This window comes from Felis catus, chromosome B2 (genome assembly GCF_018350175.1).
Source record: "Felis catus isolate Fca126 chromosome B2, F.catus_Fca126_mat1.0, whole genome shotgun sequence".
NCBI lineage: Eukaryota > Metazoa > Chordata > Mammalia > Carnivora > Felidae > Felis > Felis catus.
The window spans coordinates 49,378,158-49,403,907 of record NC_058372.1 but is presented as its reverse complement, the minus strand read 5'-3'; the positions used below and the strand labels follow the sequence as shown (position 1 = coordinate 49,403,907).

At 37.9% G+C, this 25,750-nt stretch overlaps 1 protein-coding gene across 9 annotated transcripts in view; it reads left to right on the top strand.

The window, feature by feature from the left end:
- The window catches only part of PKHD1 (PKHD1 ciliary IPT domain containing fibrocystin/polyductin), a 489,098-nt gene that overhangs the window by 226,061 nt on the left and 237,287 nt on the right, over positions 1–25,750 (top strand). For all 9 annotated transcript variants that reach the window (XM_011282361.4, XM_045057643.1, XM_045057638.1 and 6 more), the window contains 4 exons: positions 5,598–5,733; positions 8,258–8,504; positions 22,192–22,369; positions 23,818–24,013. In XM_011282361.4, the coding sequence (XP_011280663.2) occupies positions 5,598–5,733; positions 8,258–8,504; positions 22,192–22,369; positions 23,818–24,013 (757 nt within the window). The remainder of the gene's footprint in view (positions 1–5,597; positions 5,734–8,257; positions 8,505–22,191; positions 22,370–23,817; positions 24,014–25,750) is intronic.

Genomic DNA, 25,750 nt, shown 5'->3' with positions numbered 1-25,750 from the left:
AGAGCTAACATGAATTTATGTTGCATAGTATACTAGAGTACCTTAGATGATTCCCTAATACTTGCCTAAGTGTGGGTTTCTACATGATAAATATCGGACTACAGATGACTTCTCTGCCACTGCATGACCAGGGTACCAGAATGTAGATGAGGCAAAACAAATTTCCCAGATGCAGAACTAGAAGTAGTAATTCCCCTTAAGGGAAGTCCAGGGTTGCCATTGGTCTTAGTAGGCTTTACACCTGTAATGGACCTCCTTAAGTTCTTAAAAGAGCTCTAGAAAGAGCTACATGTATATTCATATCACATTGTCATAACAATCATAGATGAAAGAGACCTACTGTACTTCTGGAAACAAAGGAAAGAACAAGTTCTTTACTTTGTCCTGAATACCTTGACCTATTGAAATTTAAATAAGTATAGCTCTTGGAGGCTATTGTATAGGTATAGATAAAAATATTAAGATTAAAAAATAATTTTCTTAAGCTTCATTTTTTTATGTTTAATTCTCAAAGTTAATTAAATATTTTTTGAAGCATCGTTTTCCGGAGGGAAATACCTGCCCATTTTTCCTTTTCTCTGAAAGGATTACTACCTTGAGAAATAAATCTTCTTTTTTGACTGCAGAATTTTCAAGAGAGGATGGAACCTGGATTTAGATTCTATGATACTGGTAGATGAAAGGCCCTTAAATTCCTTGGAAATAACCTTAAAGAAGATGCCAAAACAAATGTCCATCAGGCTGAGTCACTAACTGTCCTGGTAAATTAATGTCACAGCCTCTTAATTGATACTAAGTAGACATCATAATTTAGGGGAGAGTGATACAAACTAAGATACAAATTATGCCAAAAGGGTGTTTATCACGAGATAATAAAACATAATTCTGTCCCTGGGGTGTGATTCACCAGGAATGAAATGCAGCCTAGGGTCTCTCAGTTTTTAAAGAAAGTACAGAAGAAAAGTCCCTGAATAGATATTAAACAGCTTGTCCTAGAAGAGATCTAGATCCTGGTTAGGCACACAAAGCATAAAACCATGGAACTTTAGATCTAATTATCCCTTAGAAGTTGATCTAGTTAAAACTTATGAATTTACCGGTAAACAGATGGAGAATTTGAAAGGTCAAATGATAGTCCAAGATCTATGCCCAGTATTGTGGAGCTAGGATCACGAGCATACCCTCTCACCCTTGGTCAAATACTCTTCAAATCATATGTGGAAGATAGCTTTGGCAATGAGCATTGCCTACTCCAGTATTTCCTGTAGTATTTTTCACGCAAGGCTATTTCCAAGAGGGGGTCTGGGAAAAGCAAGATTCTTACGTTAATTATAATTATCATATTCTGCTTACCATACACCCATCCCCTGAAATTTATATTCCATATTAACACTTAAAGGGCTCTGTGAAGTTATAGGGTTAAAAACAAAAAAAGGAAAATATCTATCCATCTTTATGTAATGCAGTATTTCTCAGATTTATTTGGGAATCTCTTTATTGCCACATGAAACTGTGTCAGTTGTTAAAAAGAAAAAAAAAAGAGAGAAAAAAGGAGGACTGACCTGTCTGTGGTTGGGGAACTCTGATTTTAGCTTCTGTCTTCTGTGCCTGCCATTCCTTTAGGAATTTAGATTTGTGGCCTATCTATTCTTAGACCTTCCACCCACACCTAATTGGTGGCACGCCATTACCAGTGAGTCCTAGCCTAAAACAAACACTACTTTCCGGGAAACACTTTTTATTAAAATAAATTATGTCTTTTAAGTATATTTGTGTGTATGTTGGTAACCTCCTGGTCAACACTACCTTTATATTGAGGTGGGTGGAATAGCTTGCAGGGAGGATGGCTTTAATACAGAAGAGCAAGAGATGTCTTCTCCTATCACTATGCTCCCCAGTATGACTGTATTTTATTTGTGCCAGTTTTCTTAACATCCTATTTCATTAGCATCCCCTTTAACTCTCAAAAGTGGCCTGATTTGGATGTAAATTATGGTCACCTGACTTTGGGAAGTAACTGTAGCTTGGTTATCTTTTCATTGTTATTGTAATTAATTTGAGCAGATGACAGTAGTTTAACATGTATCTTATTTAGGCAGATGCTGATGGGTGGCTTCATTCTTCCTCCTGTTTCTCTGGGGTTATTTCCTATTTTCACTTGCGGATTTGTCTTCCTTAATGTAGACCTTTCATTGTTCTGTTTCTCTACATTCTGTTGTAAGGCCCCTTCTCTTCTCAATGCACTTGCTCTCCCTGGGAGAAATCTCATTTTCTCTAGTAGTTTCAATTACTAGACATGCTGATGTCTCCCATATATTTGCACTTATTTCTACCATTTTACTTTGTCCTCCCACTTTGCAGTCAGTTTTCTTTTTTTTTTTTTTTTTACTTTTCAAACTTGATTTGTCTTGCATTGAAGGGTATCTCTTTTTTATGTTTGCCTGTTTGAAAGTTACTCGTTTTGTTTTGGTTATTTTAGTTATCGACCTTAAATTTTTAATAGGCCTGTTTGTCTTAATGAAGTCTAAATTGCAACAGCATCCTTAAACTTTGCCTGAACAATGAAATGACCTTAAACTCTTTCAGCGTCTTTCTTCCTTCCCTTCTTGTATGCTACTTGTCTTTAGTATCTGTTCCACTTCTTAAAATAAATGTGTCATGGAAGCATAACATTTATAGAGAAAAGTGCACCAATCACAAGCAAAGAACTCGACAGATTTTTATAAAGCAAAAGCGATGGACGTACCACCCAGATCAAGAAATAGAACATTATCTGTTGCTTTGAAGCCCCTTCATGGCTCCTCCCACCCAACCTCATTCCCCAGCTCCCTGGCCAAAGGGGAACCATTACTCAGACTTCTATAGGCATAGGTTAATTTGAAATCTGTTTTTGATCTTTATATAAATGGAATCATAGAGTAGGAACTCTTTTGTGCCTGATTTCTTTGGCACAACATTATGTCTATGATATCCATTCATGTTTTTATATGTTTCAATAATTTGTACTTCCAATTGTTATGTTGTATTGCACTTCATGACTATACCACAGTTATTTATTTATTTATTTGTTTATTTGTTTATAGAGCAAGGGCTGGGGAGGGTCACAGGGAGAGAGAGGGAGAAAGAGAGAGTCTTAAGCAACCTCCACATTCAGCACAGAGCCCAACACCAGGCTGGAACCCACTACCCTGGGATCATGATGTGAGCTGAAATTGAGTCAGATGCTCAAGAGACTAAGCCACCCAGGCACCCCTATACAACAGTTGCTATTGATGGACATTTGATTATTTCCAGTTTTCAGCTATTACCAGTAATGATTTCATGAACATTCTTCCGTATGTCTCTTGGTGTTCGTGTGCATGTACTTCTGTTGAATATATGCCAAATTGTAAAATTGCTGAGTCATGGGATATCCATTCAGTTTTAGCAAATAATGTGAAACAACAATCCTAAGTGTTTATACTTGCACCAGCAGTTTGGGAGAAGAGTGTCACATATGCACCCTGAAATTTCTCCTGACCATCATCTTGGAGTTTTCCTGCATGTCTCCTTAATATTGGATCTCTTGTTCCTGATTCCCACATTTTCCTCCTTTGTGATTTAATTTCTTATTTTATTAGAACATAGCCAATAGTAAATTTCTTAACAAAGTGGGGGCTATGGAAGTAAATATTTTGAGTTACAAATGGAGACCCTCTTATTCCTAGGTTGTTGGTTATGGAATAGCAGTTTGCAGTTCATTTTACCTTGACAATTTGAAGGCAAAGCTCCACTGCCTTCCAGCTTCTAGTTTTGAGGTTGAGTAGTTTAAGATATTCTGATTCTTGGTCAGTTATATGTAACCTTTTAGTTTTTCTGCTTTGGAAGTTTTTGGAATCTTGTTCCTGGTATTATGTAGTTTCAGGATGATGTACCTTGTGTGGTTTTTCGTTGTAACCACTGTATTAGGGAACTGATGAGACTTTTCCATTTAGAAAACATATCTTTCCCATCTGAGTAGCTTTCTTAAGTCATTTCTTTCTAAAATTTTTTTTTTCAACGTTTATTTATTTTTGGGACAGAGAGAGACAGAGCATGAACGGGGGAGGGGCAGAGAGAGAGGGAGACACAGAATCGGAAACAGGCTCCAGGCTCTGAGCCATCAGCCCAGAGCCTGACGCGGGGCTCGAACTCACGGACCGCGAGATCGTGACCTGGCTGAAGTTGGACGCTTAACCGACTGTGCCACCCAGGCGCCCCACTTAAGTCATTTCTTTGATAATTCTGTCCTCTTATTTTTCTAGTTTTCTTTTTTGAAAGAATTTTTATTTGGATATTGGACCTCCTCGGTTGTTTTTCTACTTTTCTTAATTTTCTCTCTGATTTGCCCACTGTCTTTTTATTCTGTTTTCAAGGATATTTCCTCAATTTTTTTCTATTGAATTGATTATTTCTGCTCTCCTGTTTTTGTTCTTTTTTTTTTTTTTTTCTGAAAAATCCCGTTTTGGGCTTCTTCATGGCTATAATATTGTTATTTCTCTGCGGTTTTTTTGATAGTGTTTAAATGTTCTTCTGATTTCTATACTGGTTTTGTCTCCACTGGATTACTTTTCTTCTTTCTTTCTATCACTGTCTTTCATGGTGGAGACCCTTGACAAATGTCTGGTAATCCTCAGCATACAATTATTTTCAAGTGTTGAACAGTGAAACACTAACAACTTGCTTAGACAGAGTTTGTTGAAGAGATTTTGCGGAGAATACTAGGAGCAGGTTTTTTTTTTTTTAGATTTTCTAATTTTAATTTTTAAATTAATATACAGTAAAACTATTTTTTTGATGTACCATTCTATGATTTTAAACATCCGTATATATTTGGGTAAACACTACCACCACCACCATAATCCAGATACAGAACAATTGGTTCAACCCAACTGTCTCAGGCTTTATCTTTGTGGCGACATCTTGCTCTCAAGTCTAACCCCTGGGGATCTCTAATCTATTGTCTGTCACTATCGTTTTGTCTTTTGAAGTGGAATCAGATAGTATGTGACCTTTGAGACTGGCTTTGTTCACTCCCAAATGCCTTCAGGATTTACCTAACTTGTTGCAAGAAGCAGGATTTTATTCCTTATTATTGCCAGGTAGTATTCCACTATATGGATGTACCACAATGTGTTTATCCATTCATTTGTATAAGGAAATTTGAGTTGTTCCCAGATTTGGTGATTACAAGTGGAACTATTATAATCATTTTTGTAAGGTTTTGTGTGAATGTAAATTTTCATTTCTTAAAAGTAAATAAATACTTAGGGGTTGCATTGCTAGGTCATATGATAAGAGTGTGTTTAACTTGATAAGAAAATGCAAACCCATATTCCATAGTTTTTATGGTCATGTGGAAGTTATCAGCACTTGGTATCATCACTATATTTTCTTTAATCATATTAATATGTGGATAGTGCGTTCTACTGTGATCCTTTGTCATATCATGATTTGCAAATATTTTTTTTTCCACTCTATAGCTTGTCTTTTTATTCTCTTGTTTTTATTAACATATTACAAATTGTATTTCATGTGTCTACTTCCCGTCTTTTTTTTTTCTTCTTTCTAAATCACAGGAAAGCCAGTGTATGTCAGCTGGGATCAAAACTCCCAAGAGACGGGAACTGATAATATCTAACACAACCTTTGTTAATTTTGATCTCACTGACTGTGTGTCCATCAGGACCTGTTCTGGCTGTTCCCAAGGACAAGGTAAGTTGTTTTAAGATATAAGACAGACAGTAAAGAAGGCCAACGTTCAAGTAATATGATAAATAGTGGCAAAACCTTTGTGACTCATCATTTCTTTCAATTATAAGATTGCATCAGTAGAAACTACTTCTCTGATCTCCTAACGGAAATCTCAGTGGTGGTCAGGTACTCCCACTATGACTCTTCTAGCTCTCCATTCTTTCCCTATGATGACATCTGTTGTACTTCATCATTACGGTGCCCTGTCTCTGTTGGACTCAGAGCTTCATAAAGGCAGGGACCATGACCTCATGCTCAGAGGTTTGTCATTCATACCCAGAAGCTTGGTGCCTCAAAGTTAGTTCATTGATTGAATAAATGGAGTTGGATGGATAGATATATGAACATAAACTAACACACATGCAGTCTTTCCCCAAAGAGCCAGAATGGAGTACTTTATGTTTCCAACAGCCCAAGGCTTGGTGTATACCTAAAGAGAACCATAGGAATTCTTGTTTACTTGTAAACCACATCTCTGAGGTAGTGAGAAATACCTTGGAGGACTCATGGGCCAGGGTGAAAAGAAGTCGAGAGCAATCTAGTTGATTTGATCATTGTAAACAGCCAAACCAAGTAATTCAAGTAAATATGCTCTTGTGGTTTGAATCACCAATTTAGATAATTGTTTGTTTTTTTAATTAAATGAATAATCAGCAAGTCTCCACTTTACTTTTTTTTCTGTATAGGCAGAGTCAGAGATTGTTTTTATTTGGGTGGCATCTGAGTTTAAGATTATAGAAATAATAATAGGAATAAAAAATGCCTTATGGCATTCACTTCAAATTAAAATCCCTCAGTTCTTTAATAGCTTTACTGTTTCATATCATTCACAGGACACTAAAGAAAAACACACTACTCCTTATGACCTCGAATGTCTGCTCACTGGATGATCTGGGCTAAGCCATCTCTTTCATTTGCTTAAAAACTGTCCATTCCAGTTCTGTCTGAGGAACTGGGGTGTATGAAGATGAAAAATACATAATTCTTCTCTTCCAGGAGCTCTTGATCTAGGTACAAAAATAAATGTTAAGCAGGTCACTGTAGTTAAGTGTGATGAGTACAGTCCTAGAGGACTAAACAAGGTCAGTGAAGGGAGCAAGAAAGGGATCAGGCAAGATATCATAAAGTTGCTCTTGAGCAGAGTTTTGAAAGATAAATACAATTTACAAAGGAGAGATAGGCAGAGAAAACTTTCCAGAAATTAGGAACAGCATATATAAAAATTTAAACTCCAATAGCACTGAATTGTAGACCTGTGGGTGGTTGTGGTATTGGATGAACTATAGAAATTGCAAGAGGTAGAATCATGGAGTCTTTTTTTTTTTTTTAATGTTTATTTAGTGTTGAGAGAAAACAAGCGGGGGAGAGGCAGAGAGAGAGGGAGACAGAGAATCCCAAGCAGTCTGTGAACTGTCAGCCCAGAGCCCAATGTGGGGCTCTATCTCATGAACCATGAGATCATGACCTGAGCTAAAATCAAGAATCAGACGTTTAACTGACTCAGCCACCCAGGCACCCCAGAATCATTGAGTCTTGAGTGCATGACTTAACTCACTGCATGGATTCTACTGGGATGCAGACTGAAAACATCTGGGCCACTAATTATTTGTATCTTTTTCTTTTTTCTTTTCCTTTTTTGTGTATTTGTGATGTACGTAACACAAAAATATAGTAGCACATGTACTGAGACTCGTGTGCTGAGTTTTTACATTTTAATGAAAGGGGTATGGGAATTAGAAAGCCAGTCAGCTGGATCAGCAGCACTACTGATGAATCACATGGAGGCAGGGTGAGGGAAACACTGCAACAAGTGTCGCCCTGCCACTAATACTTAAAAAGGTGCTACTATTAATATTTACCCACATGATTGATTGAATGTTGAGGGTATGTTTAAAATATGAGGTTCATAAGAGATAGGGGTAGACTCCCTAGAAGAACTAGAGGAGAAAGATTAAAGACTGAACCACAGCACCTTTACAGTTAGTAACTAGTAAATTAGTCATCTGCATCTCTATTTCCCACTGTACCAGTTTCTCATCCTTGGCACTATTGGTATTTTAGGTGGGATAATTTTTTGTTGTAGGGACTGTCCTGTGCAGTGAGGATATTTAGCAGCGTCCTTGCCTCTCTACCCACCACATGCCAGTAGCACTGCCATCTACCCACCTGTGACAGCCAAAAATTATTATTAATAATGCCAAGTGTCCCCTGGAGGGCAAATCCTGGTTGAGAATCACTGCCCCAGGATACAGGCTGCGTGAAGGCATTGCCAATACTGATCTTGTTCCCGTCTGTGTCTCTAGAACATACCACAAATCCTGGAATATGGTAAACACTCAGTGAATTTTTCTTGAATAAATAAGTGAATCATAACTCTATAAATATGCAGTTTAAAGTGCTAAAACATCCTAGTGAATTCAGCTGCCATTTCTTACAACAGTCTTTTGTGCCGCGTGTAACAGCCTTTCTGTCTTCCAATTTATAGGTGGATTTCCTGTGAAGACCGACCAGTTGAAATTTATAAACTCTCCAAATTTAGTAGCATTTCCATTTCCTTATTCAGCAATTTTGGAAGACATGGATGGGTCTCTGTCTGGGAGAAATAGAAGTCATATTCTTGCTTCTATGGAAACCCTTCCAGCTTCTTGTTTGGTCAACACAAGCTTCAGTCAGATTGTTCATGGCAGTGTCTGTGGGGAAGATGTTCACTTTCATCGTATGTCTATTGGTTTGTAAGTTGAATTAACCATACTGATCAGCTTGCCAGTGAGCATATCATTCAGCCTGTTGGGGTTGGGGCTGTTTATTGAAGGGATATTGTTTTCTATATCCTATTAAAAGTATTTAGTTAGATAAAAATGATATGAGAATACGCTTGACAGCTGTCAAATCATAAGTTTATGGTAGTTTGAGCCTTATTCAAATGACAGCTAACTTTCAATATTAGTGGACCAGATCACTTAGCCCATGACCTCTTGTTGACATTTTGAGCTAATGGCATCTTCTTAAAAAGACTTGGAACCAACAGAGAATTTGAAAAGTAATTTTTTAACTTTCTAGTGGTATTTTATTTTTTTATTTTTTAAAAAATTTATATTTTTTAATTTAAATCCAAGTTAGTTAACATGTAGTATAATAAAGACTTTAGGAATAGAATTTTAGTGATTCATCACTTACATATAACACCCAGTGCTCATCCCAGCAAGTGTCCTTCTTAATGCTACTCATACCTTTAGCCCTTTCCCATACCCAACATCTTGCCAGCAACCCTCAGTTTGTTCTCTGTGTATATGAATCTCTTATGGTTTGTCTCTCTCTCTGTTTTTATATGATTTTTGCTTCACTTCCCTTATGTTCATCTGTTTTGTAACTTAAATTCCACATATGAGTGAAATCATATTTGTCTCTCTGACTTATTTAGCTTAGCATAATACACTCTAGTTCTATCCACCTTGTTGCAAATGGCAACATTTCATTCTTTTTGATTGCTGAGTAATATCCCATTGTATATATCTACCACATCTTTATCCATTCATCAGTCAATGGACATTTGTGCTCTTTCCATACTTTGGCTATTGTCAATAGTGCTGCTGTAAACATTAGGGTGCATGTACCCCTTTGAATCAGCATTTTGTATCCTTTGGATAAATACCTAGTAGTGCAATTGCTGGGTCATAGGGTAGTTCTATTTTTAAGTTTTTGTTGAACCTCCATACCATTTTCCAGAATGGCTGCACCAGTTTGTATTCCTACCAATAGTGCAAAAATGTTCCTCTTTCTCTGCATTCTTGCCAACATCTCTTGTTGTCTAAGTTGTTAATTTTAGCCATTTTGGCAGGTGTAAGGTGGTATCTCATTGTGGTTTTGATTTGTATTTCCCTGATGATGAGTGGTGCTGAGCATTTTTTTCATGTGTCTGTTGGCCATCTGGATGTCTTCTTTGGAAAATTGTCTATTCATGTCTTTTGCCCATTTCTTCACTGGATTATTTTGTTTCTTGGGTGTTGAATTTGATAAGTTCTTTCTAGATTTTGGATACTAACCCTTTATCTGATATGTCATTTGCAACCATCTTCTCCCATCCCGTTGGTTGCCTTTTAGTTTTGCTGATTGTTTCCTTCACAGTGCAAAAGTTTTTATCTGGATGAGGTCCCTATAGTTCATTTTTGCCTCTGGAGACATGTCAAGAAGTTGCTGTGGCCAAGATCAAAGAGGTTGTTTCCTGTTTTCTCCTCTAGGATTTTCATTGCTTCCTGTCTTACATTTAGGTCTTTCATTCATTTTGAGTTTATTTTTGTGTATGGTGTAAGAAACTGGTCCAGGGTCATTCTTCTGCATGTCATTGTCCAGTTTTCCGAGCATGATTTGCTGAAGAGACTGTCTTTTTTCTCTATTGGATTTTATTTCCTGCTTTGTCAAAGAAAAATATTAAATTAGAAGTATTATTAAAAAATTCTTACAATGTCCATTCTCATTTATATACATGCACTCTCCCCAAGCTCTTTTTAAGTGTTCAGTATGCTCTGGGGAAGCAATTGATGATGCCTTCCTATTATTTGCAAAGTTGCTCCACTCCAGTTCATTTTCCTTGTTAATTTCATGAACTATTGGATTCGTACAATACATTTCCTATTAATATTGGAGCAAGGACTCCTTGGCTATGCTAGTCAAAGTACCATTAAGTCAGCAGCTAGGCTGTTTATAATGCATAATAGGATTGCTTCTGCTCTCTTTAATTTCCAGGTAATGATTGCTGAGTGTCTAGGGTTCTATCTTTTACCTATTTCAAATGCATTGCATATATTTAGCCACACTTCTTTCCTTCCATTGTTTTAAGTGTCCTAAGTGCATGAATATTAAGTCAAGTGATTCAGGCAGACCATGTTGGCATCTTATTTAAACAGATAAACTCCACAGTAAGTCAATGCCATCAGGACGGCACTAAGTCTGCATTTTGATGGCATATGGAATTAGTTTCCTGACATTCTCTTTTAGAAACCTTAGCAGTACAGTGCTAACATTGAATAGTCTTAAAATTCTCCACTTTTGCCTTCTCGACTGTTTATTAGTCTATCAGATGTTAATGGGTCTAATTCTAGTGAGCAAAATAGCAATGTGGAGAGATATATTTTCATTTCTAATCATTTCATTTGTGCAGGGCATACTTCCTGTTTTCATTCTCAAGGATGCATCCTGAGTATTATTGTTCGTTTAGTGATTTTGCCAAAGATGTTTTTAATGAATGAGATTTATAAAAGTTAGTGATGTATTTTTTATATGCCTTTCTTTTCAAATGGGAAAATTAATAGATTTGTGTAGTTAAAAAGAGCATGATGTGTTTGTATATTTATTTGACTGTGTTTTTGATATTCCTTTTTTTATGCCTTACTTTGAGAACTACTGGAGACTGTCTCTTGGAAAGGTGCTAAGCAGGGGAGTAGGAGATACAGGCTTCCAGTTGTGGAATGAATAAGTCATGGGAATAAAAGGTATAGTACAGGGAACATAGTCAATGGTATTTTAATAGCCTTGTATGGTGGCAGATGGTAGCTACACTTGTGGTGGACATAATGTACAGAGTTGAATCACTATGTTTTATATCTGAAACTAATGTAACATCGCGTGCCAACTCTTTTCAAATAAAAAAAAACTTTAAAAATTGAAAAAGAAAGGTACTTAGTGATGTGATGTTAACAGGCTCTGCAGATATAATCTTGGCTAAGCTTTTATTCTTGGAAATATTCAGGACAGGATGCTTAGATGGTTACCTTAACAGTAGGTTATGATCCCAGCACTCAGGGACTGACAAGGTAAAAATGGTGATAATTCTGATATAGTATTATGAGTAGATTCAAAAGAGTCTTACTAGGATGAACGACTTGTCTTGGTTTATCTGGAGTTCTCCTGGTTGTAAAATAGAAAATCTCATGTCTCGGCCTTGAGGAATCCAGGATGATTGGCTACCCTACTCCCTACACTTCTACTTAAAATTTTTCAGGTGCACCACAGGTCTATAGGCAAATGCCCAACTACCCCAAAATAGTCTCAGGGAAGTCTCAGAACACTCCCAATTATAAGTCTCTTGGAGCTAGTTTCTTTATCTCTAGGATAAGGAGACTGAATTCAATGATCTCTTGTGCTTTGCTAGTCAAAGTGCATCAGCATCACCTGGGAGCTCCTTAGACATGGGCCACCTCAGGTCCCACCACACACATCCTGAATCAGAATCACTAGGTGATTTTTATTAAAGTTTTAGGAGCAATGCTCTAAGGTCCTCTAACTTTATTTTCCTATGATTCTATCTCTAGCTATTTGTACTTAGTGACTTGATCTCTGTCCCAGAGCATTACAACCTCATTAGGAACATGTCAGAGCTAATGAGCAATTTGAATTCAGCGTGGATACAAACTTTGCTGCATTTCATGGAGAAAGGATTAATTTGTTGTGCTATTTGCCCTGGAGCAAGCACCCTAAGAGTTGATTTACAAAGCTCCCACAGTCTTGATCTTTTGGGGTTGCATGTTGATGGAGATCTGATATGGCACAAGCCCCCTGCTGTCTTCACTCTCAGCTCTTACCTCCCTCCCCCTGCAAGAGGTCCCCCCGCCCAAGGGCAGGGCGTGAGGCCTCTTGGAGTTGCATAAACAAGGCATCCATTCCCCTTTGCTAACAGCTAAGTGGCTAGAGTGTGATTTCTTCCTGGGAAGGCCCCCTCCATGGTCCAATTCCACTGTAAGTTTTTTGTTTGACATTGGAGACCTTGTATTTCTGTTTCTGTTTCTCACTACCTTATTTAGGTCTGATGTGTACTCATGTTTGTGGCACTTCCTTTTTTATCGTTTCCTCTGACTTGAACCATAACAGTTAATATGCATATATTTGAAGTTGGTAATAATACTTTATAATCAGGGGAAGAAGAAATTCCCACCCTCTCCAAGGCAGAGTCTAGTTTATGTTTTGTTAAAATGACAGTGTGCTTCGTTCACATGACTGCTGCTTCTCTCTCTCACCAGTTGTAAAAACATGCTTTCTATAGGAGCCACAGATCTTCTGGGTAGTGTTCTTTTCCCAGCTTCTATTACTTCAAGACTCACGCTATCAACCCCATCTTTCCTGAGAAGACAGGGATGGTGTTAGCCCCCTTGTGTAAGTCAGGACCTCATTTCAGAAAAATAGGTCAGCAACCGTTTTTCTCCAGAGGTCCCATCATGATGATGTGCCTCATGCCGTTCTTGGATGTATTGCTTCCCCTACATTTAGATAGATGTTTTCTTCAGAATAGGGATAATTACATGGAACAAAGATAATATTACCAAGAGTTTGTTGTGTGCTCCTTCCATATCTCCTTGATAGAAGCTCTCCTCCCTGTCTCTTAAATGCTAACATTGGGGCACCTGGCTGGCTCAGTTGGTAGAGCCAGCAACTCTAGGTCCCAGAGTTGTGAGTTCAAGTCCCATGTTGGTATAGAGATTACTTAAAAAAATAAATGTTAATGTTTGTTAGGGTTCTGTTTGGCACTTTCCCTTCTTCTCAAGTCATACTTTTCCAAGGTGATCTGGGTTATTTTACCATTTCAGTTAAACTTAGAGTGATGCTTCCAGACTTTTTTCCTCTAGTCTATACTGGTCTACTGAATTCCAGACCCATTTATCCAATTGCCCTGAGGTTCTGCAGTGTCCAATGTTGTAGCCACTAGCCACAAATAGCTATGAAGCACTTAAAATGTGGCTAGTCCAATTGAGATGTACTGTAAGAGTAAATTATAATCCATATTTTTAAGATGTCAGAGAAAAAAAACCAGAGATCTCAATAACTTGTTTATTTTTATTATGTTGAAATATTTTGGATAGAGTAGGTTAGATATATTAAAATTAATTTCACCTGTTTCATTTTACTTTAAAATATTTTTTAAGTTTATTTATTTATTTTTAGAGAGAGAGTACAAGTGGGGAAGGGCCAGAGAAAGAGGGACAGAGAGAGAATCCCAAGCAGGCTCCACACTAACAGCGTGAAGCCTGAGGTGGGGCTTGAACTCACGAACTGTGGAATCATGAAGTGAGCCAAAATCAGATGCTCAACTGACTGAGCCACCCAAGTGCCCTCATTTTACTTTTTTAATGTGGCTTCTATAAATTTAAGATTATACTTGTGCCTTGTGTTCATGGCTTCTATTATATTTCTATTGAGCAAAAATGCTTTAATGTTTCCACCAGAGTATATACTAGCCATCTCAAATTTGACTTGTTAGAACTGAATTTTTGTTCTTTATCCATAGATTTGTTCCTCTTTGGATGTTGAGGCTTCCTGGGTGTTCAGGCAAATGCTTTAGTCATCTAAACCAGAAACGTGGAGTCATCCTTGACTCATCTTTTACCTCATTTTCCACATACATCACCTGCCAAGTCCTGTCCATTTTATCTCTTAAAATAAAAAATCCCTCTTCAGTCTTTGTACTTCTCTCCATCCCAAGTTTCCCACTCTATTTCTCTCACCTATTGGATGACAACAGCCTCTTAGCTTGCTGTCTTGCTGTGACCTCATCCTTGAACTTTGTAAATGCAGATCTGGTCTTGCCATCCATTCATTCCTTTGCTTAGAACTTTTTAAGAGCTTCCAGTGCCTCTCAAAGACAATCCCACAGTGTTACTGTCTTACAGGTCCTTCATGACTTGCTCCCTGTTTATAGTTGTAGCATCATCTCTCAGTGCTTTGCCATCCCTTCTGTACATCCCATGCCTCAGCCACGCTCAACTTCTCTGTGCCTTTCAGTTCATAAAGTTCAGTTTCCGTGAACTCAGCATGAAGGTTATTTTCTTGAGTAAGCTTCCCTGAGTTTCCTGAACAGGTTTTGGTATCCCTGCTGTGTGCTGGCTATCTATATTTGCTCTGCCCAATACTCAAAGGTCCTGTATAGCTCTATAAATTGTCCATCTCTTGTAGATGGTAAGCAGGGCAGGGATAGGGCTTAGCTGTTTGTTTGTTCAAATTACAGTGCCCAGTATCATGCTGAACACATAGTGACTCAATAAAATTAGGACTTCATAAATGAATGTAAGTCAAAAAAATTGACTTCCCCAAATTTTCCTCTAATGTCCTTACTGTCCATTTCTCTGTTAGGACATGTTTATGAGGAGTTCATGGCACTCAACTTTTGTTTTGGAGACCCAAGTTTAAAATACTATCCTGTCTTTATTTCCAAACTCCTAGGAACATGTAATATTTAAGAATGTTCTTTTATAATGTCTTCTAGGCTTTTGCTTTCCTGAAGCTTCCAGTTGGCCAGATGATGCATTTCAACAGCTGATTCCTTCTTTTCTCTACCCCCACCCACCCCTACTGAATTAGTAGTTTGCCTGCAGTTGCAGCTGTTTTCTTTCCCTGGTGTTTTAGATGCATTGTTGTAATGGGGAGAATAGGAACTCAACCCTCACAATTACAACCTGGGAATTATTATTACTATTAGTAGTAGTAGTAGTAGTAGTAGTAGTAGTAGTCGTCGTCGTCATCCTCATTGTCTAGAGCACTCTACAGGTATTTCATTTGTCATGGACTTATTCAAATATCAATAAATCAAACCATGGTCTCTCTCTAATCATTCACTCTATTGAGTGTGGGACAAATTAAAAGAGTTTATAAGACATTGCAGGTTGGCCAACCAGTCCCTCTAAATTTATAAGATGTACATAAAATAGTTAGGACACAAGCATGTATTTGAAATTATTTTTAAAAGACTAAAGAATAGAGGAGTAAGAGTTATTTGTGGGTACAAGTCATAACTGCCCCCCACTTCCTAAGAAGTATTTTTCTGGAGAAATTACTTTCTTTGCTTCAGTTCTCACATCAATAAAATGGACATAATGGTATTTATCTCACAAGGTCATTGCCTGGCATATAGTGAGTACTTAATAAATGTCATCTGTAAAAAGACATATTTTATGTCTATTTTACAGCTGTAATTTACAAAACAACATATAAATATACTGCTAACTGAATAAAATACTATCGATTTTATGTTTCTGAGCAACAAATGCCTGGCAAGGGAATTAAGTAAGCTCAAATATAACTTAATCCAATTCTTCAAAAATAAGGAATACTTTCCAACAGTTATGTGATCTACTGATCCAGCAAAACCTTCCAGCTAATCATAGAATTTGGAGTCATTGAGGACATTCTTTGATTCATTGTGCCCCAATACCTTCTTTTTCTTTCTTCCTACTTCTGGAAAAGAAAAGGTTAAAGTTCTTGTTGATCACCTTGATTCTTAGATCTTGCTTAATATCCTCTCCTGTAGTGCTTGCGTTCAGTTTTTACCTATGTAACTGCTGTTAATGTGTCAGTGTTCAAAGTATAAGGCACCCCCTGCCTCTGTGAATGCAAAAGTAAAGAAGAGTTCAAATGGAAATTTTGGCCTAGCTTTTCCTTTAATAATCGCCTAACTCTGTTTCCTAGGGATAAAGGCATAGCATTGCTAATGGTATCTTTTCAGTCCTCAAAAGACAAAAAAAGTGAGACAGGAAAATTCCAAGAAGTATTATCCTTTCTTATCAGCAGAGGTTACAGAAATAAAATAGAAAAAGATCTAAAACTCATAACAAACCTCAGACTGAGAAATATCATCAACAATACTACATGGTTATTAAATTTCATGAATAATAAAGGGGCACAGTAGTGTGCTGGTAAATGTTTAACAACTAGCTCTCTAGAATAAAAAGCCCTGATTTGTAGCATTTGCCCAATTTCATGGTGAAAATACTCTCCTATGACCTATTCATTCCTACTGATGGTAGGTATGCGTCACTGAACACAGCCTTCGGTTGAGTGGCTGGCAAAGTTCATGAGTAAGCATTGGTCAGTTCCACCACAGCCCCTGGTATGTGTGTGTGTTTAGAAAAGGGAAGATAAATTTGTTTATTGATTGGTTTATGAGAGAGCATGTGTGCACATGTGCACGTGAGCAAAGGAGGAGTAGTAAGAGAGAAAGAGAATCAGAAGTGGCTAGGAGCTGTCAGCACGGAGCCCCATGATGTGGGGCTAGAACTCATGAACCACGAGATCATGACCTGAGCCAAAATCAGGTACTTAACTGCTTAAGCGACTGTGACAACCAGGCACCCCAGGAAGACAAGTTTCTTAGTCTAACTCCCTACCTGATATATAGTAACATTGTTTTTCAATATCCCTGACAAGTGTTTGTTTACTCTCTGGGGGCATAACTCCAATGGTGATATTCACATGTTCTGAGGTAGTCATTCCGGCTGAATTCAACAGATTGAGAGAAGAGATGCAGTAGTGTATGAAGGATTATTTTAGGTAGGATAGTTGGCATCTATTTCTTCTCTTCATAGATTAAGATATAATGAGAAGTATTGTCCTAAGTGTGCTGTAAAAACTATAGACACTACCTTTGAGGAGATGCTAGGTTGATTCCAGGGCTTCTCTAAAATACATTATTATTGCTTCAGCCAACTCTGAAAAAAAGACAAACAGAAATAGAGACCCACAAAGTCATGATGGAGTGATGTTGGGTTACACCCATCAGAAAGACAAGGATTATTAAATCATATGGCTTCCTCTCTGCTTACCAGTTCTATTTTGAATGTGAATACGAGGATTATTTTTTCTTTAATTTTTTAATGTTTATTTATTATCGAGAGAGCATGAGCATGGGAGGGGTAGAGAGAGTAGGAGACATATGATCTGAAGCAGGCTCCAGTCTCTGAGCTGTTAGCACAGGTCTCGTCGCGGGACTCGAACTCACAAACCAGGAGATGATGACCTGAGCCGAAGTCAGAAGCTTAACCGACAGCCACCCAGGCACCCCTGTGGATTCAAGGATTATTAAAAGTTTGGGGTAAAGACTTAATGTGGCTTTCTTCCTCTTTTTAGGTGTCTTAGAAGGAGAAATATTTTTAGGTGTTTCTTAATAAGGGTATATAAAAATTATTGATACATACAAAATATTACTGGATGGTGCCAGCTCAGAGGTAGGATGATGGATTTCTGACAGAGACTTGTTATGAGCTCAATGTATTTTAAAGGGTGCTCAAGCAGTGCTTTGTCACACACAAAAAATGTTGGCTGTGCTCAAAATTTCGATTTTGTCCTCTTTGTGCAGTAAAAGATGAGAGTGACAGCAGTAAGCACGGGTATTCAAGAGATGCAGCACCATTTGAGGCTAGTTATTAGGATGTGTCTGGCTTAGGAGATGTGTAATTACAAGGGGTTTATTTCACAATTGTTCTGAATTGAGAGCATTTAGAGCTCAATGCAGTGTTTGTCTTAATACAGAGATATGGACCCTCAGGAAAAGTAAGCTAATGGTAAACACAAACCAGGGAGTTAATATTTGTTCTCATTGGTATTGTTGATTGCCTAACAAATCCTTTGTGGGCAGTATACATTCAACAGTTCTACACAGTATATGGGCACTAAATTACAAAACTGTTTATGCGACCAGTATTTTAAATTGGTACTTAGGCTGGGAAGTTTTATCAAGCGATAGTGCTATATTTCTAAAGGAAAATATCCCTTAATTAAAAACAAGCTTCGTTATTAAAAAAAAAAAAAGAATAAAACTTAAGGCACCCCTTTGAACCGGAAAAGGAAAGGAATGGTTTGTAGTTCTTTTGTCTTTTTGATTATACCCAGAGCTGTTGCTGATGCAGAGGTAAGGGTTAACATTTAAAATGGACTGGTTGCCTCCTGATTTCTTGCACATAAAGCCATGAGAAGTTCAGGGAGAGACTTCTTCCCCTAGTAATGAAGCTCTCTGCTGCTAATGGCCCATGCAGACTCCCTTGGCTCCTCCAAATTAGAAATACTTTTGTGCTCCTTTGCTTCATTAACAGTAAAGAGAGGGAGATTGGTGGCTATTTAGGGCACAGGGAAATTGGTGGCTATTTAGGGCAAGTGAAAATTGTAGTCATTATGGTTGGTAAATTCTCTTCATGGTGTTCTTCGAGTCTTGATGTTCTTTTGGTGCTTTTCAGAAGAGCCCACCATTGTCACTTCTGGCATTTGGCCTAGAAGGATAGGAGCTGATTTGACTTTGGAGTTTTGGCCCCCAGTGATGGTCAACACAAGGCATCTTGCCTATGGGGAAATGGGTGTTTGACATTTTAAATTTGTTTTCGGAATGCGCCATTTCCACTACCAGTTGTAATAAAGGCATATTTGATAACCTCCTTCTCTACATGGATTGAATTACACGAAGATGGTGCTGCCCATGAGTACCTATAAAACTGCATCCCACGTAAGCTTTAGTTGAGATGGATGGGATGGCATGGGAGAGTCAGGGCAATGCATGAAGAAGGAAGAGGAAAGGATAACTTAGTATCACAATGTGCTATGATGGGTCTCTGGTTGATCAGACAGTTAGCATAAGATTATTGGATGATGCTTAGGAGGACAAGGGCATCTGAAGGAAGGTACAACTGTCCCAGAGACAAACACAACTGAATTAATGTTAGTATGTAGTGGGTTTACAATATTTGAGGAGGAGGTCATGTTTATAAGAGCTTTTGGAAAATGGAGAGTATGGTCTAAAAAAATGACTCCTTCAATAATTGGAGTTACAAACAATAGATCCAGGAGAAATTGTACCCTAAATATTGATTTATAAATGTGATACTGTTAGAAAGTTGAGAATTAATTCTAGTCAAAATTATCAGGAAGATTCTTGGGGCCACATCACTGAAATTAAGAAGCATTTGTGGAAATATCTACCCCGTTGATTTTTCTTTTAATTTTTAGAATTTTTAATGTTTTTTTAAATTTTAAATTTGAGAAATAGAGAGCAGGGGAGGTGCAGAGAGATGGAGACACAATCTGAAGCAGGCTCCAGGCTCCCAGCTGTTAGCACAGGATTTGAACTCAAGAGCAGTGAGATCATGACCTGAGCCAAAGTCGGACGCTCAACCAACTGAGCCACCCAGGCACCCCCCAATTGATTGGTTAAAAAGTTTATTTATTTATTTTGAGAGAGACGGAGACCGAGTGAATGAGGGAGTGGCAGAGGGAGAGGGAGACAGAGAATCCAAGGCAGGCTTTATGCTACCAGCATAAAGCCGGATGCAGGGTTTGAACTCATGAAACCATGATACTTGCAGAATCTCAAATACTCAGAATCATTCTGTGGACTGTGAGGAATCCCACTTTACATACTGATCACTATACCTGCTGCAGCCAACCTCTCTACCTCTTTGGTATTTCTTGGTTCCAACTTTATCTCTTCTTAACATGTTTGTTTTACATTTATTTCTCATAAGACTTTTTAAAATGCATTGGTTGGGCCACATTGTGCTGGATCATCTCCTGGGACTCTGGGATGCACGGTTTTAGTTGGAGGCATAGACAGTCATGACAACTGAGGACAAATGGCTAGAAAATACAAGGAAGAAAAGTTAGCTTTCTAAAGATTGCCTAAAGATTAAAATGTAAAAATAAACTCCATAAATGTAATGATCTTCTATGGGAGGATATGAATGTCTCATAACTAGCGGAAGGGACAGGCAGAAATTTGGAGGGAATTTTTGCAATGGATTGGAAGTTAGGATAGATGACCTTTATGTCCATTCTACAAATACGAGTTTAGGATTGTTCTTTAGTTCCAGTCTGAATCCTCATATACATATGAAAAATGCTAAATATCCCAAGCCCAAGGACAGAAAACCCCCCTCCAAAACTTCTAAAGGTTCAGTTAATGCTGCATAGGGAAACCTGGGGAAAGAGCAGTTTTCTTTCTCCCTCAAATTTCTGAGCATTTTTAAATTCCTTTCATTTTATTAATTAATGAATGAAAGAAACACATTTATTCTTACAAGAAGTATGTATAAAATACTGCATTTCCTGGGCCAAGGATCTATACCATGAAAATTTTTGAGTGTGTTTTTAAATGACCAAATACCGTGGATATATTGCTAAACATTAAAATAAATAGTACAGAATGGCAAATCTGGCACATATGAGGTTCTTTTTTAAATGAGCTGTGAGTAGATATTAGTGGGCTTAGTGGTGATGACTGAATACATATATTATCTCTAAGTTTCACAGTAGATATATATCAAAGATACATACTGTTGTTGCCTCCATTTTAGAAAAAGCAAACTAAATCCTAAAGAGGGTCAGTAATTTGCCCAAATTCATCTATCTAGAGTATGCAAATATAGATTCCCAATTTATACCCATTTGACCATAGTACCCAAGCATTTAACACTAAAAACAGTTTTCTTTCTATAAAATGTACTGGATTGTAAATTGGCTTTGGATATGCTCAGGCCACACCTTACTTTGAAAACCCAACATCCTCCTTTGTCTCATTTCCCTCTAGTTTGAGAATTTAATTATCTGCCTGCAGCAAAATGCCACAGTTGAAGATTCTCATGAAAATCAAACCGAAGGGGGAAGGACAGTCATAATGTGTATTGATTTTTTTTTTTTTACTTTTGCCTCTTATTTTCTGTCCACTTTGACCTTCTTTTAGGGTCTTAGCATGTGGCTAAATCTTTTTATGTTCTAGTGAAGTCTTAAAAATCACTTTCTGTATAATTTGTAGAAATTAATAAATTTCTAGTTCTACCTTGTGACATTCATAATAATTTTGCTGTACTCTGCCTCAATTTCCTCATTTGCTAAAATGCACTTCTAGAAATGCTTTGTATGAATTAGGAAGTTGGCACCAGCTGTTTTGGAGAGAGTTCATCCATTCACTCTTCTTTCATGTAATAAACATCATTTGAGTGCCCATAGGTGTCGGCCCTGTGCCAGAGTAGAGGATACTAAAAAGGAGAAAATATCTCTAACTTCAAGATCTCACAGTCTATGTTAATAAACAAAAAAATCCAGCACTAGGTGGGAGTAAGCACTGGGAATTGTGCAGGCACGCAGGAGAGGAGCCAGGTCATCTCTTCTTTCTGGGAAAGGTGATTGGAAGGCTACTGAAGCCATTTTTACCAGGTGGTTGGAGGTGGGCTTCTGAGAGTCTAGGCACGTTAAGTTCTGGGTCTGAGTCATTGCCCCAATAAAAATATTTAATAACTATATGATATGTTTTCTGATGCTGATAAAATTGGTCTAGGGCAAAAATCAGCCCAGGGACAATTCTTTATGAAAATACTATTATATATTCTTGGCTATATGAAGTCATTAAGATGGCATTTATTAGTGGCCTCATATCTGAGTATTACTACCTTCAACCCACTAGACCAGTGGAATGCACTAATGATCCAGTGATGTCTTCCCACTGGGTTATTTTGACCCACAGAGTGCTTACTAAAAGTTCCATGGATACACAGACAAGATAGCTCAAGACACACATGGGAAGAATAGAAGATGAATTACCACTGATGGGAGAGGAGTGGATTAGATCCAGAATGGACAAATAACACAACTCATTTTTTTTTTCTTTTTAAACTACCCTAGAGCTAATGCTCCAGATGTTCCTTATGATTTAATCATGACTGACAGCAGAAATAAGACAACCATAGTCAATTATGTACATGACACATTGTCTAACCCTTATGGCTGGATGGCTCTGCTCTTGGATCAAGAGACTTACTCAGTGCAGTTTGAGAACCCTTGGATCAACAGATCTCTGCAGGTAACCCCAGGAATTCATTTACTGGTATGGACCATTTCCCAGGGATTCTTATCTTTTTTTTTTTTTTTCTGTGAAATAGCCGTTTGCAGGTATTAGCATCTTCTGGTACTGATAATTAAAACCACCACAGCATTTTGGCCTAGTGAATGTAATCTGAGTATAAGATATGGTGGTTATTGTTTATTTTATTTTTTAAACTTGAAAATTTCTGAATCTGTTTGAATCTTACTTTGAATAACAGAATGGTTATACCTGAAATTTTAACTTTATTAATACAATGAAAAACATCTACTAAGCCTCCTATAGAATTATGTTATTATAATATTAGGGATTAAGAACCAATCTTCTCCAGGGAGAAGAACCAATTTACTCCTGGAGAACCAATTTTCTACAGGGAGAAGTGTTTGTAGCCCGAGAAAATGTCTTAACAAAACATTTTTACATTGCATACTGCCACCTTGTGGTCAAAGATTAACTTGCACATGAAGGTCTGGACCTTCATTGGGGTTGGTTGAGTCAAATGCTTAGGGGCATCCAAGATAGGAATAGCCATGTGGAAAGTGGGTGCATTTTTATGAAAAAAAGATAATCCAATGGATTTCTTTATGCTCATCTTCTTCCTTTTAATGCATTTCTTTCTTCCTGTCTCCTCATATACATTCTTCTTAGGGTCATGAGATCAGGTCTGACTTGGGACATAGTTTAAGGCAGAATCTCCTTTGATCCTCTCTCTAGCAACCCTTCCCACCCTTCCCCTACCTTCTCAGAAAGGACAGCTATTTCCTTCCCTTGAGGTTCCCAGGAGAACATCTTGGAGAATTTTCATGAGGTGAAGGCAGCAGAATGATGACTCTGGAGGTGAATACCCTTGTGTCTATCCTGGTGCAGTACTCCCCTGCTTTGTGGTGTGGGGCAAGTTACTGAACCTCTGTCTGCCTCAGTGTCCTCATCTGTAAAATGGGGCAGTAATAGTAACACAGGGAGTTGTTGAAAGATTGGATGTCTTGGTATGAATAGAACTTGAGCATGTAGCAAATGCTCCAACAGTGCTAGCTTATTACTATTATAAATGGATGGCCCTACTATCATTGCCTGCCTCCTTAGGTGATGGAAAAAGTGGAAAAGAATTCTAGATCTGGCTCTGTATCTCACAGCAGTTTGACCTGGGACAAGTCAATTCACTTGTCTTGTTTTTCTTCTCTGTTAGTTGAGGTTGTTAAACAAGAGAAACTTACAGAGTCTTTCTGTCCTCATGTTCTAAGATTCTGTAGCTCTGGTTATGAATTTATTATGGAGTGGATTTAAATAAGCCTATTTTCTGCAAGAAGAGTACTCTGGGTGTGAACTGCTGTGTTTCTAATCTACTCCACTTGCTTTCTTTGTATCTATTTTCTGGGGAAAGCCTTCCTTATTAAATGAGCATTATTGTATTGTTCTCTCACTTAAAGTACTCAGCAACGTTTGGCAACTTTGCGCCTGGGAATTACCTCCTGCTCATGCACACGGTCTCGTGGCCTTACCCTGACATCCTCATAAGGTGTGGGAGTCGGGTAGGGCAGTCCCTTCCATCTCTGCCATCACCTGGTCAGGACCAAGGTTGTGACTGGTTCTTCAATACCCAGTTGAGGCAACTCACCTATCTGGGTAAGTATAACTGGATGAGAATTTTGAGGGCACACAGTGGGAAACCACCATTCAGTCTCCAATTCTAAACGTTTGTGGTATGAAGTTATGAGGAACTGGAGGGGAGAGCCGTGTGTTGCAGTGAAATGATTGGACTCTGAAATCTGACAGCTTGGGCAGTTGTCCTGAGTTCTGTGTCCCTTCTCCTTGTGCCTAGCCATATATCCACAGAGTCTGATCTACACTTGAGCTCAGGGACTATTAAATTTTAATAGCACCAGAGAGGGGAGTATGGTTAATTCTCTGGTATTTGTAAGTCTTTGCTGAATGGATTGTTGTATATTTTATTTGCACTGAATTGTACCATTCAAATTTTATTTCTGATTTGATCAACCATAAACTATAAAAACTCAGGATGGACAGAGATCCCTGAGACTGTTTTACCACTAAAGCTGAATGCAGCCATTAAGTAAGAGCAAATAGGTGACATAAACTTTAACTGTGACAAGGTTCACTTGATATATATTCTAGAAGAGAATTTTAATTTCAAATTGTTTTTTCTATTTCTTAGCATGCTTGTGAAGAGTCTGTCTTGTCTATTGGTCAGATTTTGTTCATGAACTGCAAACTTTAAATGGCCACATAAACCAAATGTGGTAAAGGAATATTTGTGGCATAAAGAAAATCAAGTCATGCAACTACAGATCTTCTTCTCCTTTGCTATCCTTATTTATTGAATTAATGGCAAGTTGTACTATTAAGCTGTTTATTCACATATATGGTTTAAGTGCACATCTGTGTAAGTATGCATATTTATATATAGATGTACAGCTGTGTGCATATATGAGTGTATATATGATATAGATGCATTTTTCAGTTTAAAACATTTTTATTAGGTAGATAGCCTTTATTAATTAACAAAATTCTTTGTATCAGAATAACCTAGGGTCTCCACCTTTAAATGATAAGAGTTGGAAAAGGGACAGGAAATCACAGAGGGTTAGTTGGTTGGTTAATAAACATGGAAACTGTAGGTCCTTAGGAGGATTCCCAGTGCTCTATGCAGTGGTTTCTGTGGTCATTTGTGCCACCTGTATCCTCTGAGTGAATGGGTGGGTAGGTGGCTGGCGCTACTTCTGTTCTCATTTCTGGGCGGTCCAGTGAGGATGTGAGGATTCAGGGGGAACTGAGTCTTGTGCTGCTCCTCGGTGGTGGTGTCCTGTGCAGCTGTGTTGGATTGGGTGGGTTTGGTTATGATTTTGGATATCCTTTCCATAAAGTTTGCATTATTGCTGGAAAGCTAATAAGGCCATGATGGCAGTGAGGTAGTTGCTGCTGGTACCTCACCAAGACCCCGAGCAATAGTGTTCTGGCTCTTTGCCGATTAGTTTGTCACTTCCGTTTAATTGTTTTTTTGGACCACGTGACTTTATAGGTCTGGGTCCTAATTGTTTTTTTTGGACCCTGTGACTGGGATAATTTACATAAAATATATTTCATCTAAGAGGAGAACATAAGTCAAGACCTCACAGTTTATGTGGACATATTCCTGATATTTAAAAAAAATTATATGGGGAGGGTGGTTTATACAGAAGTTTAATTTTATCATAGAGAAACTGCTTGACCTCTTTCAGGTCCATTGAATTTCCTGCCAGGGGTGGGGGATGGAGAGACCATGCTCCTATTCCTGGCTAGCTTTGCATTCAGAGTGTTGCTTCACTGACAGCTGGCTGTGTTTCATTAATTTGTTGACCACTT